Here is a 15,608-nt window from a genome sequence, read left to right on the forward strand (position 1 = left end):
AGGAAATGAGCTCTCCAACAGGAGCAGTAATGGAAGGGAGGGAGGACACGCTCTGCACTAAATCATCCCACCAAGTGTCTGGGCTCTGCAGCTCCAAAGTAACACTTGCCAGCATTTGTTAGAAGCATTTTGTTCCAATTCCATTAAAACAGAGGAAATTGCTGTGCTGGAGCAGCTGAAGGTGGTGCTGAGGCCCAGCTCTGCCCTCTGAATGTCCCAGTCCCACGGGGGGGATGAGGTGCTTGGGTGTCACCGTGTTGGCTTTTATTCCTCCAGAATTCCACTTCTCCCTGACCTCCAGGTCCCGGATGTGCTGTCAGAGCCTTTGCACATCCCCTGGCAGGCAGGGCTTGGGTGTGGGGGCTCTGCTCCCCAGGGCTGATGAGTTGCAGTGGCTGGTGCTGCAGGTCCATGTGCACCGGGCTGGGGAAGCATTCCCTGCGCTGCTGCTGAAGCAGGAGTTGTGCTGTCAGTGTAAATGAACCCGGGGTGTCCAGGTGATTTATCAGCTGGCTCAGCCTTTCTCTGTGGGCTTTAAATGAGGTTGGCTCTGCTTGTGCTGTTCAGCTGAGTTCTGTGCAGGGAAAATGACCCGGGATTCCCTCAGGGCTCACCCAGAACCCTTCTGATCCAGAGCTGATTGCTCTGGAAGACTTAGGAAGGGTAAGTGAAGTCCTGGTAAGCTTTGGCCTCCACTTCTTCACCTGCCGTGATCCTTTGAACCTCTGGCAGAGATTTTATCTAATCCCTGGAATAGTTACAACTTCCCAGCTTTCTGTTCAAATAGGCTGCCACTTCCCCTGGCTGGGGCTGCTCCTGACTCATTGAGTGCAGGCCAAGCCTGAGCAGCTGATGCACCTTGCTCCCAGGCAGCCAGCACAATTGGGCACGCTGGATCTGCACATCAGCTCCCTGGAATTACCCCATTTTCACACTTGCCAGCTGGTTCTCGATGCTGTCGTTTGCTGCTGTGGCAATTGGAGGTTTCAGCTCTCTCAGGCTTTTTGTGCTTTTCTTCTCCAAGGTGAATGCATGCAGGAGGAAGGGTGTTTTCTAGCCTTGCCTTCGAGAAAAGCTAAACTTTACAGGTTGATGCAGTAACTGCTAATTTTTGCTGTCTTTGAAGAAAGGGAAGTGGGAACCCTGAAGAGTATTTTATGGTTTTCTTTTAAATCTCTGTTTAGTTTGTTTTTATCCATCTCAAGTGAGTAGTTTCCCAGCTCATAGGAGGTTTATGAATTAATTATGGTGAGGCAGGAGTTTTCTGTCTTTCAGAGGCTGAGCCACGTTTCCCTTCCAAGCCATGATCACATGGACTGTCTCCTGTGTTTGCAGTTCTACGTGTGCTGTTGATGCATTCTTTAACTTCCCACCTCTAAACTGAATTAAAAGGAGAATTAGCCACTTGTTGGGCCAGCAGTAAACCAGCTCAGGAGCTCCTGGGCTCAGACTGGCAGCAGGATAAGACACGCCTGACAGTGCCTCAGTCTGCAGCAGCCTTTGGTACCAGCAGAGTTCACTGCCTCCCGTGTGCAGCACGCCCAGGGACAAATGCTCCTCCTGAGCAGTGTGTGAGAGAGCAGCCCCGTGGCTCTGTGGTTTCTGATGTGTTTCTGTGCCCTGCAGGACCTGTCTGGTTCCATAGATGACCTGCCCATGGGGACCGAAGGAGCCCTGAGCCCTGGAGTAAGCACATCAGGGATTTCCAGCAGCCAAGGAGAGCAGAGTAACCCAGCTCAGTCTCCTTTCTCGCCACATACCTCTCCTCACCTGCCAGGCATCAGAGGACCCTCCCCCTCCCCAGTTGGATCTCCAGCCAGCGTTGCTCAGTCCCGCTCCGGTCCCCTGTCCCCTGCTGCAGTCCCAGGTAACCTCTCACCCCCGGGCTCTGCTGCCCAGAGCCGGCCCTGTGCGCTTGGTTGGTGTGTGTGAGAGCTCTGCAGCTGTCTGGGGGTGGCTGGGGTGCTGGGGAGCCAGCAGTGCCCTTGCGCCAGCCTGAGCGACCGCGTGCTGCTGTTCTGCCTCGCCCTGGCCAGCCTCCCCTTGGCCTGGCCTTCTCTGGGGTTCTGGGGGTGGCTGCTGCCTGCCGGGCGTGTGGGGGGCAGCTGCTGATGGCGTGTGTCCTCTCTGTGGCCCAGGCAATCAGATGCCTCCCCGCCCGCCCAGTGGCCAGTCGGACAGCATCCTGCACCCCTCCATGAACCAGTCGAGCATCGCGCAGGACCGAGGTGCGTCACGCCGGGGTTGCTCTCAGTTACCTGGCCTGGGGACCTGGCTTCTGTGGGACTGAGCGCTGAGAAGCTGCCCCAGGATTAAGTGTTGAGGCACCTTGCAGTAAATTCAGCTGTTGTGGCTGTTTGGCCTCCTAATGTTCCATCCAAACTGGTGCTTTGGCTTCCAAGATGTTCTCTCTGGCTTCTTAACATGCTTTAAGCTTCCAAACAAGGGGTGCTCATGACAATATTGTGTACCTTTCCCCTTTGAGAGAGTAAGATTTTGGGGGGGGAATATGCATGTAAAATTTCAGCTCTCCTGGCTGAAGGTATAGAGTTGTCACCCTGAGAAAGCAAACAAGTGAACAAAAACCAAGAACAAGAAGCCCCAAGGATTTGCAGAGCTGTACTGGCTTCTGCTGTGACACTAAGGGGGTTTTTTTTCTGACTAAAACAGGAAATTGGATCTGTTATCTGCTCAGATAACACCAGCTCCTTAATGCAACCACTAAAGTGTGTCCAGGCTGTTGCTGGAAGGATTCTGTCGGTGCTGGGGCTGTTGCCTGGAACACGTGTGTGCAGTGGCAGCTGGGGACGCTTTGCACTAACGTTTTTCTCCCTCCTGGTGTGCAGGGTACATGCAGAGGAACCCCCAGATGCCCCAGTACAGCTCCCCCCAGCCCGGCTCAGCCTTATCCCCCCGGCAGTCCTCGGGAGCACAGATGCACGCCGGCATGGGGCCCTACCAGCAGAACTCCATGGGGAGCTACGGACCCCAGGGCGGCCAGTATGGACCTCAAGGTGGGAACTGGGCCAGCAGAGGCCTCTCTCTGTCCTCGCGTCTCGTTGGGGCCCCAGGCTGCCCAGAGGAGCTGTGGCTGCCCCATCCCTGGAAGGGTACGAGGTTGCAGCAGGCTGGGATAGTGGAAGGTGTCCCTGCCCATGGGATGATCTTCAAGGTCCCTTCCAAACCATTCCATGATTCCGTGATAAATGCTTTGATCTGTCCCCTCTTCATCTGTGGGTGATGCCAACCAGAGCTTTGCTCCTGTTGAGGTTGATGGAATATGTTGCTTTCAGGGATAGCTGTACTTCTAAAAGTAGGATTCTTCCTCCTTATTTAGGAATAAGCAGGTTGTGCCTCCCATGTAATTGTGACAAAGGGATGGCTCTCTTTGGAGGGGAGGATGATGAAGTTGGTGCCTGTTTTGGGAAGGGTTAACGTGGGATTTTCCAGCCTGTCCTGGGCCGTTTAGCTCTCTGTGCTGGGTTGAGGTTTGGGAGGGTTTCAGGCAGCTTCTGAACCGATGTTGTTACTTGGCTGTGTCAAAACACATTTTACGTGGCTTATATCCAAGTACTTTGACTTTGTGTTGAGGTGTGAACACTCCCCCTCATCTCCGTTAGCGATCTTTAAATATTTGCCGATAGGAGATTCGGGTGGTGATTCACGAAGGGAACGGGTTGAATGATGCTGTGCTCCCCTGCGTTCTCTCCCCAGGAGGATACCCCAGGCAGCCAAACTACAACGCCATGTCCAACGCCAGCTACCCCAGCCCGGGCATGGCGGGCGGCATGAACCCCATGGGCGCGGGCAGCCAGATGCACGGGCAGAGCGGCGTGCCCCCGTACAGCGGGCTGCCCCCGGGCAGGATGGGCCACGGGGCCATGGGCAGCCGGCCCTACGGGCCCAACATGGCCAACATGCCCCCCCAGGTGGGCAGCGGCATGTGCCCCCCGCCCGCCGGCATGAACCGCAAGGCGCAGGAGGCCGCCGCCGCCGCCATGCACGCTGCTGCCAACTCCATCCAGAACAGGTACGGGGGCACGGCACGCAGCCTGGCACGCAGCCTGGCACACTGCCTGGCACACTGCCTGGCACACTGCCTGGCACACTGCCTGGCACGCAGCCTGGCACACTGCCTGGCACACTGCCTGGCACACTGCCTGGCACACTGCCTGGCACGCAACCTGGCACGCCTCTCTGCAAAGGGCTGGGGGACCCACTCTGCGGGAGCGCTCACGGAGGCTTCTGGGGAGGGCTGTCCTGGAGAGGGCTGTCCTTCTGGGGAGGTCTTTTGGAGAGGTCTGTCCTTTTGGAGAGGTCTGTCCTCTGTGGAGGTTTGTCCTGGAGAGGTCTGTCCTTCTGGAGAGGTTTGTCTTCTGTGGAGATCTGTCCTTTTGGAGAGGTCTGTCCTTTTGGAGAGGTCTGTCCTCCGTGGAGGTTTGGTTCTCAAGTGAAGTATTCCAAAGCAGAGAGTAAAGCCTGGAGGAGCTGTGTGTTGGAATGGCCAGAGCAGCTCTGGTTCCCCCATCCCTGGCATTGCCCAAGGCCAGGCTGGACACAGCTTGGAGCAGCCTGGGACAGTGGAAGGTGTCCCTGCCCGTGGCAGGGGTGGAACAAGGGATGATCTTTAGGGTCTGTCCAACCCAAACCATTCCAGCACTCTCTACATAATTTATTACATACCTAGAGAGTTTTTAATGTTCACAGGTGGGATTATTTATCTCTGAGATCCCTTCAGTTGTTTTTGCATTTTGCTTTCTGGTGTTCTCTGTTCCCTGGGTCACTTGGAGACGCTGCCCTGTGCTGCAGCCCCTAAATCCAGCAGCCCCTAGATCCACAGCTGTGTGTGTGATCCAAGGCATGGCTTGTCCAGTGTGAGGATCTTCTTCCTTTTAGGGCCTTGATGAGCAGCTGTGGGAAAGGAGCTGGAATTCAGCTCTGGGCTTTGCTCTGTTTCCTGTGGTTGTTTCTGCTTTATTGCCCATTTCAGAGTAGGTGTGTGTGGCCTACCAGGATGCTGTGGGAGCCATGAACATGCTCTTAGATTGGTTCCCCCAGAACTGGTGGATGTATTTGTTGTCTGACTGGACACTGCTCTTCATCCTCACCTGAGGGCTGCTCCTGCAACCTCCTGCTTTTGCCTGTGGCTGCCAAGGCTCAAGTCCCCAAACCCCAATAAAGGCACCCAAGCCTGTCCCTTTGAGGAAGAAGTTTGAGCCACAGTTGTGTGGGAGGTTTGTGATACATGGAAAACAAAGCTTCCAGCCCAGGACATTCCATGATTCTAAACCCAGTATTCTCACTTCACTGCCCGGGGCTGCAGAGTCTGCAGGTTAAAGGCAATTTCACAACTGAAATGAGGCTCAGTTTGTGGATCTAGGAGAACAAGATGAAGGGGGAAATTGTTCAGAGCTCAAGTCCCACTTTCCAAAGGGTTTGCATGCCCTTTTCTCTTGAGAATGTGACTTGGGCTCTGGTTCTGAGCTTTACAAGAGCACCTGATCTTTGTTCTTCTCTTGGAAAAATGGTTTGGGGCAAATGGTTTGGACTTCTCCGTGTCCTTTTTGAGTTTCTTTTAGCAAAGCTGCTTCCTCAGAAGGCGATATCCTGGTGCCTGACGTGTGGAGTAATTGTGTGTTTCCTCCTCCTCTAGGCCTCCTGGTTATCCCAACATGAACCAGGGGGGAATGATGGGCACTGGGCCTCCTTATGGGCAGGGAATCAACAGCATGGCTGGCATGATAAACCCCCAGGGCCCCCCCTACCCCATGGGGGGAAACATGGCCAACAACTCTGCAGGTAAGCCAGAGCTTTAGGGCTTCACTGATTGTGTTGCCCTGGAAGGAAAATCCGTGTTAAAGATTCCTTGAACTTCCCAGGGATGGCAGCAAGCCCCGAAATGATGGGACTCGGGGATGTCAAATTAACACCTGCAACTAAGATGAACAACAAGGCAGATGGGACGCCCAAAGCAGAGTCCAAGTCAAAGGTAAAGCGTTCTGGGTTTTGTTTTTATTGACTCCCATCCTCTTCAGCATCCAGGGAAATAAAGCCGTGCGTTGTATTGGAGTGAGCAGTGTGAGAAATGGAGGGGAGCGTTTCCCAGTCCTATGGGAGACATGGGTTTCACCTGGAAAACAAATGCAGTATTAGGAATTATTACCTGCCACAGTGAAACTGCCAAAAGCAGCGTAAACAAACCTGAGTTTGTTGGTGGAGTGGGCCTGGAGCGAGTCAGCTCTCAGCTGGGACGTGGTAAAACTAAAGTGTTGCAGTTGTTTCACAAACAAACCTCTCACTAATCCTGTATCAAAGCCAGAAGAGGGAGGCAAACAAGTTCTTCAGGGAGTGTTTTTCTTTGCATTGCTGCTACCAGTTTCAAAAGAACCACCAAAAAAGCAGTTTCTGAGCCCCTGGTCTCCTCCTTTGCTACCTGAAGGAAAACAAATGCTCAGCAGGTTTGATCCCTGTGCCAGCAGCAAGAAGATCCAGCAGATCTCTCACTTCTGCTGCTGTGTTCTGGCATCTGCCTCTCTTATTTATGGCAGAAGGGGCGTTGAATGCTCTTGGCCACAAATCAGGGCTGCTCTGTCCTGGTCTGTCCTGGAAGGAATCTCGTGTGCCATGGACACGCTCAGTTCTGGGTCTAGGGTTCACCTGGAGCATCATCAGGTTTGAGCAACCCCTCTAGTTCAGGAGCTCATTTTTAAGTAAGGATTTGGAATGCCAAAGCCATCTCTGCCTCCACTGCAGGTGATGGAACACACAGGAGACAGGGACAGCTGGGGGAGCAGGGCCAGGATGCCCCCTGGGACATGGAGGAGCTGCTCTTGTGCTGCTCAGTCCTGATCTCTCTTTCCTTCTCCTAGAAGTCCAGTTCCTCTACCACGACCAACGAGAAGATCACCAAGCTGTACGAGCTGGGTGGGGAGCCCGAGAGGAAGCTGTGGGTGGATCGTTACCTGGCCTTCACTGAGGAGAAGGCCATGGGCATGACCAACCTGCCAGCCGTGGGCAGGAAGCCCCTGGACCTGTACAGGCTCTACATCTCTGTCAAGGAGATCGGGGGATTGACTCAGGTCAGTGACCCCAGCCAGGGGACAGAGCTGCCCCCAGCACCAGGATCAGCTTTGTGGCCAGCTGTGAGCCATGAATTTCCATTTAGCCACATTTTATCTGTTTTATTTCTGTAAATAAAGCCCAGCACCCTTTAAGTGAGCCAGATGTCCGCTCTCCCTTTGTCTGGGTGAGAACAGTCTGTGGCCAGATCCAGTCCAAGCCCTTTTTGCCTGCTTTGCCCAGTGCAAAGATTGGTGACACTGCCTTTGTCTTTGCATCTGGCTGTCAGCTGACCTCGTGACTAATTTGATTTGCAATCTGTCCCTGTAAATCTGAAAAGTTTTCTGTAGGTGAAGAAGGGAGTTCAGTAGTTGTGGGGCTGCTCTGCTGAGCCCTCAGTGCATCCTTTGTGTGAGCTGGGAAGGGTTGATTTCTCCCCTTGGAGGAAGCAGGGCCGGGGTTTGGAGTTTAGAGCCTCCCGTTTGGTTGTGCAGGTCAACAAAAACAAGAAGTGGCGTGAGCTGGCCACCAACCTGAACGTGGGCACGTCGAGCAGTGCAGCCAGCTCTCTGAAGAAGCAGTACATCCAGTGTCTGTACGCCTTCGAGTGCAAGATCGAGCGGGGCGAGGACCCCCCTCCAGACATCTTTGCAGCTGCTGACTCCAAGAAGTCCCAGACCAAGATCCAGCCTCCATCTCCAGGTGAGGCCAGGCCCCGCTTGAGCAGGAGGGTCTCTGGCACTGTGCTGTGGGCCAAACTGCCAAAAAGCCCCCTCTGATCTCTGGCTGTGCAGGATAAAAATGCTTTGGTAAAGTGGGAGCGGACGGGGCTGGGAGTGAGTTGAGCCTCTTGGGATAGCTCAGTTTTGTGTGTCCAAGCTCTGGATTAAGCTTGAGAGAAAGGAAAACCTAAAAATACACACACACCCCTCTGTGCTTGCTGCTGCAGCTCTGCCTGGTGAGAATCTGGTGGAGAGAGAGCTCTGGAGTTTCCCTGCAGGGTGACTCCAGCAGCAGCCCCTGTTCCTGCTCGTGTTTGGGATCCCACTGCAAAAGCTGAGCTGGTTTGCACTGTGCCAGTGATACCTTCTGGGAGGAGAGGCTGCATGTGGGTGTGCACTCACCCTCCTCAGGAATTCCTGCTCTGGGCCCTCAGCAGGAGCCAGGGAGGGCATTCTGAGGCTCTGTGCACAGAGCACTGCAGGCCTACGACAAGCTGGGTGCTTTAGGAATCTTTAAAGTGCACCTTTGCTGTTGTTTCAGATTTGATGGGGTGCTCCTGTTTCTGAATATTTAAGCATAATGCTCAATTCAGATTTGTTAAACAAAAAAAGAAGAGGCATGCAGGCCAGCCATGCACGTTGTACTCTTTGGTCTTTGGAAAGTCTGATCCTTTCTGTCTCATTTGCATTGAGTTCTTTGCTTGAATTGCTGCTGAATTTGCCAGCTCTTCTTTAAGCTTGAGTTTTCCAGTTTGTCTTATAACTAAAAAAATTCAGATGCTTTTTCTGGTCAGGAGCCTGCTCATGTAGGTGAAATAAAAACTTGGTCTGCTTTGAAGTTCCTATAATGTTTGCAAAAAAATGCCTTTTTGGTTCTGAAACCTGGCACCATCTTTGTCTGGCTCCTGAGGAGCAGAATAATGAACCTCTTTTGACTGCAGTGCAGTTGTGTCCCAGCCCTGCTGAACCCTTCAGGGACAGTGGGCTTGTCCCAGTGCTCTGCTGGGCACCACATTTCTCCTTCCAGCTACAGGGGGGGTTTTAAAAGAACTTAATCATTGTCACTGGTCAGGAAACCTGCCCCAGCGGAGCTTCAGCCTTGGTGTGTTCTGCAAGATAAAGTAACTTCTGTGCCATTAGACTAAACCCCTGTCCTAAGTGGGTCTGAGTTCTGCCCGAACCAGACCACAGATCCAATCCCACTTTATTTCCAAAACCTCTTTCTTGCCCCCCCAGGCAGTGGAACAAAGATGTTGAGAGCATTTGGAGTTTCTTTGGAGAGAGCTGAGACTTTTAGGAAGCCACTTCAGACTTGTTGTAGCTCTAGGTGTGTTTCAGAGTGGATTAGGGGCTGCATCAGATTTTGTTTTGTTTTAGCTCATGTGGTGTTTGGGAGGGGCCTGGCTCTGCCTTCTGGGCTGAGCTCCTGCTTCAGCACACCAGCAGAAGGAATTTGCAGGGCTCTTACCCCAAACGTTTGGGTCCTGCTCTGAGAGGACCCCGCTGCATTTCCAGCTCAAGCCCTTCTCAGGGTGCCTTGCTCCAGACTCCCACAGCTGGGACCGTGCAGAGGCAGCACTGCAGCCCGGCTGTGCCTCTGATCCTTTATGCTGAATCACTCAGCCTGTCCCTGCTCCTCTTCCACTTTCCTTTTCTTCCTCTCAGGGCCTTGGGGTGTAGGGCAGGACAGAAAATGCTCTGTCAGCCCAGCTCCAGGCTGAAGAGCCCTAGGGCAGTGTGGCTGCTGCTCTTCAGGGCCCCACACAGTCCTGTCCCCCAGGGAGTCACCTGGATGAGAATAAATTCCCTGTTTGGGAACCTGTGGACAACAGGGGGACGTTGTGAAGCCATTTCATCATTTGCCTGAAGGGCTCTGCTGTCCCACAGACGTGGTTTGCTCTCCTTGCAGACCTCCCAACCTGTTGGCATTGGCTTGCTCTTCATTCCAGCCTGTTCTGCCAAATTAACTTTGGGAATGGTGAGGGCTGCACTGTGCTGCTCCCCACTAACCCCTTCCTGAGGCTGCAGAGGTGCAGCTCCTGGTGCCAGAGCTCTTCCATGCAGTGTCCATCACAGCCTCAGCGCCCAGAAGCGTGGCAGAGACGGTGGCCAGAGGGAACTGGGAATTCCCTCAGGGGCACCGGGAGGTTCCTGGAAGCCCCGCAGGTTCCCTCTGGCAGAGTCCCCGGGGAGGCACCTTGGGTTGGAATTCCCAGAGCGTGGAGCTGGCCCCGCTCCAGCTCCGTGTGAGTTTGTGAGTGGGAGGGACAGCGGGAGCTGGGGACAAACACCAAATGGCAGCGAGGCAGGGAATGTCTCGGGGAATGTCTCAAGGAATGTCTCTGGGAATGTCTCAGAGCCTCTTCCAGAGCCAGTTCCTGGGGGAAGCAGCGGGGCTGGGCTGCCAGGGAGGGGCTGTGAGTGAAACTCCCCAGGAGCTCTGCTGCCCTTCCTCCTGCAGCCCTCCCCGGGCAGAGCAGAGGACAGGGTGCCAGGAAGGTGGGGTGTAAACAAACATGGCCTGGATGTGACCTCGGAGGATTTTAATGAATAGCTGAAATGACTCATCAGCCAGCAGGGCTGAAGCTGAGGGATATCGGGTGCTGGGGACGGAACTAATGGAAACATTAATTAAGAGTTCAGCTCTTGCCAGCTGCGAGGAGCGGCTGAACCTGAGCTGATGCTGTCACAGCGATCCGGGCCAGGGGAGAGCTGCTGGAGCTCCAGCACAGCTGGATTACTGGATTGCACAGGGGGGTGTGCTCAAGGCTCAGTGGAGCAGAAAGCTGGGACTCGCAGGGAACCTGCTGGACGGGTTTTGTGCTCCAGAGAAAGATCCGGCAGCTCCGGCATTCCCTGTTCCAGGAATCCTTGGGAGTGGTGCTTCGCTGCTGAATTCACTGCTCTGGAAGGGCAGAGCACACAGAGGAGCCTCGTTCAGGGTGGCTTGGTGGCTTCAGCTGAGGTTTCCATTGCTGGGGAGATCCTGAGACTCCCAGGACAGGGTTCCAGCCCCCACCCTCCTGGCTGAGGGGTGTGAAGGTGACAGGCACATCAGTGGTTGTCACTTGGCAGACAGCCCCACATTCCTGCCACGTGGTGCCCTCCAGAGCATCAGCTCTGATAGGATGACACCTGTGTGGGAAGCACCTGACAGGGCCATGGTGTGGAAAAGGGAACGGGGTAAGATGAGCAGAGGCACAACCTCTCAGCTCCAGGTTCTTCTGGGGAGCCTGGCCCAGCCTGCCCTTGAGCTGTTGAGCTCCTCGTGCTTTCTTTGCCATATTTCATCTGTCTCTTCCTCAAAGGACTCTCTGTTCTTGAGGCTCTGGGAGGTTCAGGGTTGCAAGGCTGCTCACCCCACGTTCCTCCTCTTGCAGCGGGTTCAGGCTCCATGCAGGGCCCTCAGACACCTCAGTCCACCAGCAGCTCCATGGCAGAAGGAGGAGACTTGAAGCCACCAACTCCAGCGTCGACGCCTCACAGTCAGATGCCCCCTTTGCCAGGCATCAGGTATGGCACCACTGCTGGGGTGGGTCACCTCTGGGTCGTTGCTGCACATGTTGGGGCCTTGGGTGCCTGTTTTGGTGGGACAGCTCAGCTTGGCTCCTTCCTTCATGGCTGACAGCAACATTGTGTGTGAATATTCTTCAGTTTTGGGGCTGGGTCTGAGGACAGCGCTGTGGAGGGGCAGTTCCTCTTGATTCTGTGGCCTTTGGAGGGGATGGCAACGCCTGAGAGGGAGCGTGTGAGGAAGAGTATCCTGAGGACCATGGTGGGCCTCTGTAATGTGGTCTTTGTGGGGCTTTTTTGGAACAGGAGTAACTCCGTGGGCCTTCAGGATGCCTTTGCAGACGGCAGTGATCCTGCGTTCCAGAAACGGAACTCCATGACTCCAAATCCAGGGTACCAGCCCAGCATGAATACCTCTGACATGATGGGTCGCATGTCTTACGAGCCAAATAAAGATCCCTACAGCAGTATGAGGAAAGGTGAGGGATCCTCTTCTCCTGGAGCCCTCATCCCCGTCTGGCTGGGTGCTGGAAATGCTGCAGGACACCTCCTGCTCGCCTTTCCTTCCTGCCCAGATCCTCTGGTGTCCTTTCCTAAGGCAGAGCTGGGTGTGTTCAGTGGTTCTTTCTCTCTTCCAGCTCCAGGAAGCGACCCCTTCATGTCCTCAGGGCAGGGCCCCAACAGTGGCATGGGTGACCCTTACAACCGCGCCGCCGGCCCCGGCATGGGCAACATGGCCATGGGGCAGCGGCAGCACTACTCCTACGGAGCCCCCTACGACAGAGTCAGGTGGGTGCTGCCCTGCCCTGCGCTGCCCTGCCCGTGCTGAGCAGCCTGTGCCACGCAGGCTCCTGAGCGGGGTTTGTGTCTCTGTGCCCGCAGGACGGAGCCGGGGCTGGGGCCCGAGGGCAGCCTGGGCAGCGGCACCCCCCAGCCCAGCATCCTGCCCGCCGCGCCCGACTCGGGCATGTACTCGCCCAGCCGCTACCCCCAGCAGCAGCAGCAGCAGCAAAGGTCTGTGCCAGGGGCTGCCGTCCCCAGCCAGGGCTGCCAGCCTGGGACGGTGACACTGACACATCTCTCTCTCCTCCAGACATGATTCCTATGGCAATCAATTCTCCACTCAAGGCACATCCTCGGGCAGCCCCTTCCCCAGCCAGCAAACCACCATGTATCAGCAGCAGCAGCAGGTGGGTGAGCCCAAGATCCCAGCTGGCTCAGCTGAGTCTTTCCTGTGCTCTTTGTGGAGAGGGGAAAATGAGAACTCTGTGGGCTGTGCATTTGGTTTTTGAATGTGAAGAATTAGGTACCTCGTCACAGAATCACACAGTGGCTTGGGTGAAGGGACCTTAAAGCCCATCCAGTGCCACCCCTTGCCATGGGCAGGGACACTGTCCCAAGGTGCTCCAAGCCCTGTCCAACCTGGTTTTATATAGGAGACTTTTTTCCCATTTGAAAACAACTGTAAAAAGTTTTAATTAACATTCCCAGTGCTGTGTTAACAAAAGAGTGTTCTGAGAATGGAGGTTGTGTGGTTTGCATGCTCTGGTCAGGTAGCAGAAGATCAGGGAGCTTTACTGGCCTTCTCTGTCCCTCTGGAACTTTCTGAATCCCATCCTTCTCTGTAACACTTTTGGTCCAAGTGATGGCTTTCTTTGGAGTAAGTCCTGGCTCATTCAGGAGAGCTGTTTCAGGTGGATTGTTCTGCACAAACCAGGGGATTTTTTTGTCTTTCCCTTTCTCATCCTGCAGCCGGAGGCTTCAGACTCCATGGCCCTGCTGCCTCCTCCTTGCTGCTCCCAAACCCATCAGGTTTGTTTCAGGACAGTTTGAATGAACGTGCATCCCTTTCCATAATCCTCACATATGACTTGCTCTTTGTATCCCTGCCAGGACCCATAATGTTTCCCTGATAATTTTAAGTCCTATGGTTTAGGAGAGTATAGAGAGGGCACTCACTGAGCTGTGCTAAGAATAATTCCAACTGCTCTGCAGTTTGGCTCTGCAACCAGAGCCACGGGGCTTGGAGCCAAGAGTTCGAGTTACTCTGGAACTTGTCATCTTTGAAGCCCTAGAGCTCCATCTGAAGCCAGTTATGACCGTGGAGTGTCTGAATAGCCTCCACAGCAGCTACAGCTCAGACCTTGGAGGCAAGAGAGAGCCTGGATTTTAATTTGGGCAGCGGTTGGCTGTTTTCTCTGTTTGCACTTAAAAGAATTAGGGGTGAGAAGCCTTCTTGCTCCTTTCAGCAACATGTTTTGAAATCCACAGGAAAGGAAGAAGCAGGAAGTACAACAGTTTTTAATGCATTTGGGCTGATACTTGAGCAGAAACCTGGGAAATGAGAGAAATAGGGTCTGATAACATTCCTGGATGTGGAAGGAAGCAAGTGCCAGTGTCTGGTCTGGTTTGTGGTGAATGCAGAGTAGAGCTGAGCTTTTCTGCAGGAAAGTCCTTTCTGTGGGCAGACTGCTGCCCCCGAGGCATCCTTGTGGAATCCACAGGGAACCTCCCCAGGCAGCCACAAGGAATTGGCCGTGGCTTGTGAAACGGAACAACTGATCCAACTTTCACACGGGGTCTGGCCAACAAGGAGACAGAGCCTCTCCCAGGCCGTGCCGTGGGGCAGATCCTCTGGCTCTGGGGACTCTGCCCAGAGGTTTGGCTTTTTGTTTCACGGAATCAGCGAGGTTGGAAAAGACCTCTGGGATCAATGAGTCCAAGGTGTGACCGATCACCACCTCGCCACCCAGGGCAAGCACTGAGAGCCACGTTCAGGCGTTTCTTGGAGAGCTCCAGGGATGGTGACTCCACCACCTCTCTGTGCAGCCCCTTCCAACCCTTCCAGAGAAACAATCCCACATTCCCACTCTCCTCACCCGGCCTCCTCTGTGCCTTTCTCTTCCCGCAGAACTACAAGCGGCCGATGGACGGCAGCTACGGCCTCCCCGCCAAGCGGCACGAGGGCGAGCTCTACAACGTTCCCTACAGCTCGGGGCAGGGCCAGCCCCAGCAGCAGCTGCCCCCGGCGCAGCCGCAGCAGCCCAGCCAGCAGCCGCCGGCGCAGCCCTCGCCGCAGCAGGACCTGTACAACCAGTACGGCAGCACGTACCCGGCCGAGCGCCGCGCCGGCCAGAGCCAGTTCCCCTTCCAGTTCGGCAGGGACAGGGTCTCGGCCGCCCCCGGCTCCGGCGCCCAGCAGAACATCCCCCCGCAGATGATGGGGGGCCCCATCCAGCCGGCCCCGGAGGGTCCCCAGCAAGGGGCCCTGTGGCAGGGCAGGAACGAGCTGGGCTACGGCAGCTACCCCAACCGGCAGAGCTCGGGCGCGGCGCCCCAGGGCCCCGCCTACCACGGGGTCACTCGAACAGATGAAATCCTGCATTCAGACCAGAGGGTCAACCACGAGGGACCATGGCCTTCCCACGGGAACAGGCAACCTCCCTACGGCCCCTCCGCCCCCGTGCCCCCCATGACCAGGCCCCCCCAGTCCAACTACCAGACCCCCCCCAGCATGCAGAATCACATTCCTCAGGTATCCAGCCCAGCACCTCTGCCCAGGCCTCTGGAGAACCGCACTTCTCCCAGTAAATCCCCGTTCCTGCACTCGGGGATGAAGATGCAGAAGGCAGGGCCGCCCGTGCCCGCCTCGCACATCACACCAGCAGCTGTCCAGCCTCCCATGATCCGACGGGACATCACCTTCCCGCCGGGCTCCGTGGAGGCCACGCAACCTGTGCTGAAGCAGAGGAGGCGGCTGACGGCAAAAGATATCGGTAAGAGGAAACTCCTGCCTCGCTGCTGGAGCCTTCTGAGGGATGGGTGCTGCCTTGGCCCTTTGGTACAGAGGGGCTCTGCTGGGTTTGAAGAAAAAAGGCATTTTTGCAGGTTAATTGTGTTAATTGTGAGCCCTTATTCTGGCAGTGCCTGCGGGCAGGTTGGTGCTAGACGCAGCCTGTACATCATCTTAACCAGGCTCTGCTCTTCACAGGTCCAAATCAGTGTCAAGTGTCTCCTTTTTGTTTTGAAACTCCAGGAGCTGGAAGTATCATGTGTGTTTATGTTACAGGAACTCCTGAAGCCTGGAGAGTGATGATGTCTCTGAAGTCGGGGCTGCTGGCTGAAAGTACGTGGGCCTTAGATACCATAAACATCCTGCTCTATGATGACAACAGCATAATGACCTTCAACCTCAGCCAGGTGGGTGCAGATGCTCTCCGGGGCAGGTCTTTGAAGTGCTGATGCTGCAGGGGTTTCTGTCAGCCAGGTGTCAATGAGCACCTCCTGCAGCCTCCGTAGCTCGAGCATGGGGTG

The 15,608-nt window shown here is 55.1% G+C and overlaps 1 protein-coding gene across 3 annotated transcripts in view; it reads left to right on the forward strand.

Moving 5' to 3' along the window:
* Positions 1–15,608, forward strand: part of ARID1A (AT-rich interaction domain 1A) — a 54,411-nt gene that overhangs the window by 35,725 nt on the left and 3,078 nt on the right. For 2 of the 3 annotated variants that reach the window (XM_038161103.1, XM_038161101.1), the window contains 15 exons: positions 1,627–1,867; positions 2,139–2,228; positions 2,847–3,014; positions 3,715–4,030; positions 5,654–5,799; positions 5,880–5,989; positions 6,870–7,079; positions 7,554–7,761; positions 11,162–11,294; positions 11,601–11,773; positions 11,933–12,083; positions 12,177–12,308; positions 12,388–12,484; positions 14,206–15,070; positions 15,364–15,494. In XM_038161103.1, the coding sequence (XP_038017031.1) occupies positions 1,627–1,867; positions 2,139–2,228; positions 2,847–3,014; positions 3,715–4,030; positions 5,654–5,799; positions 5,880–5,989; positions 6,870–7,079; positions 7,554–7,761; positions 11,162–11,294; positions 11,601–11,773; positions 11,933–12,083; positions 12,177–12,308; positions 12,388–12,484; positions 14,206–15,070; positions 15,364–15,494 (3,171 nt within the window). The remainder of the gene's footprint in view (positions 1–1,626; positions 1,868–2,138; positions 2,229–2,846; positions 3,015–3,714; positions 4,031–5,653; positions 5,800–5,879; positions 5,990–6,869; positions 7,080–7,553; positions 7,762–11,161; positions 11,295–11,600; positions 11,774–11,932; positions 12,084–12,176; positions 12,309–12,387; positions 12,485–14,205; positions 15,071–15,363; positions 15,495–15,608) is intronic. The other variant, XM_038161102.1, reaches the window with a different exon arrangement.

This window comes from Motacilla alba, chromosome 23, assembly GCF_015832195.1.
Source record: "Motacilla alba alba isolate MOTALB_02 chromosome 23, Motacilla_alba_V1.0_pri, whole genome shotgun sequence".
Classification (NCBI taxonomy): domain Eukaryota; kingdom Metazoa; phylum Chordata; class Aves; order Passeriformes; family Motacillidae; genus Motacilla; species Motacilla alba.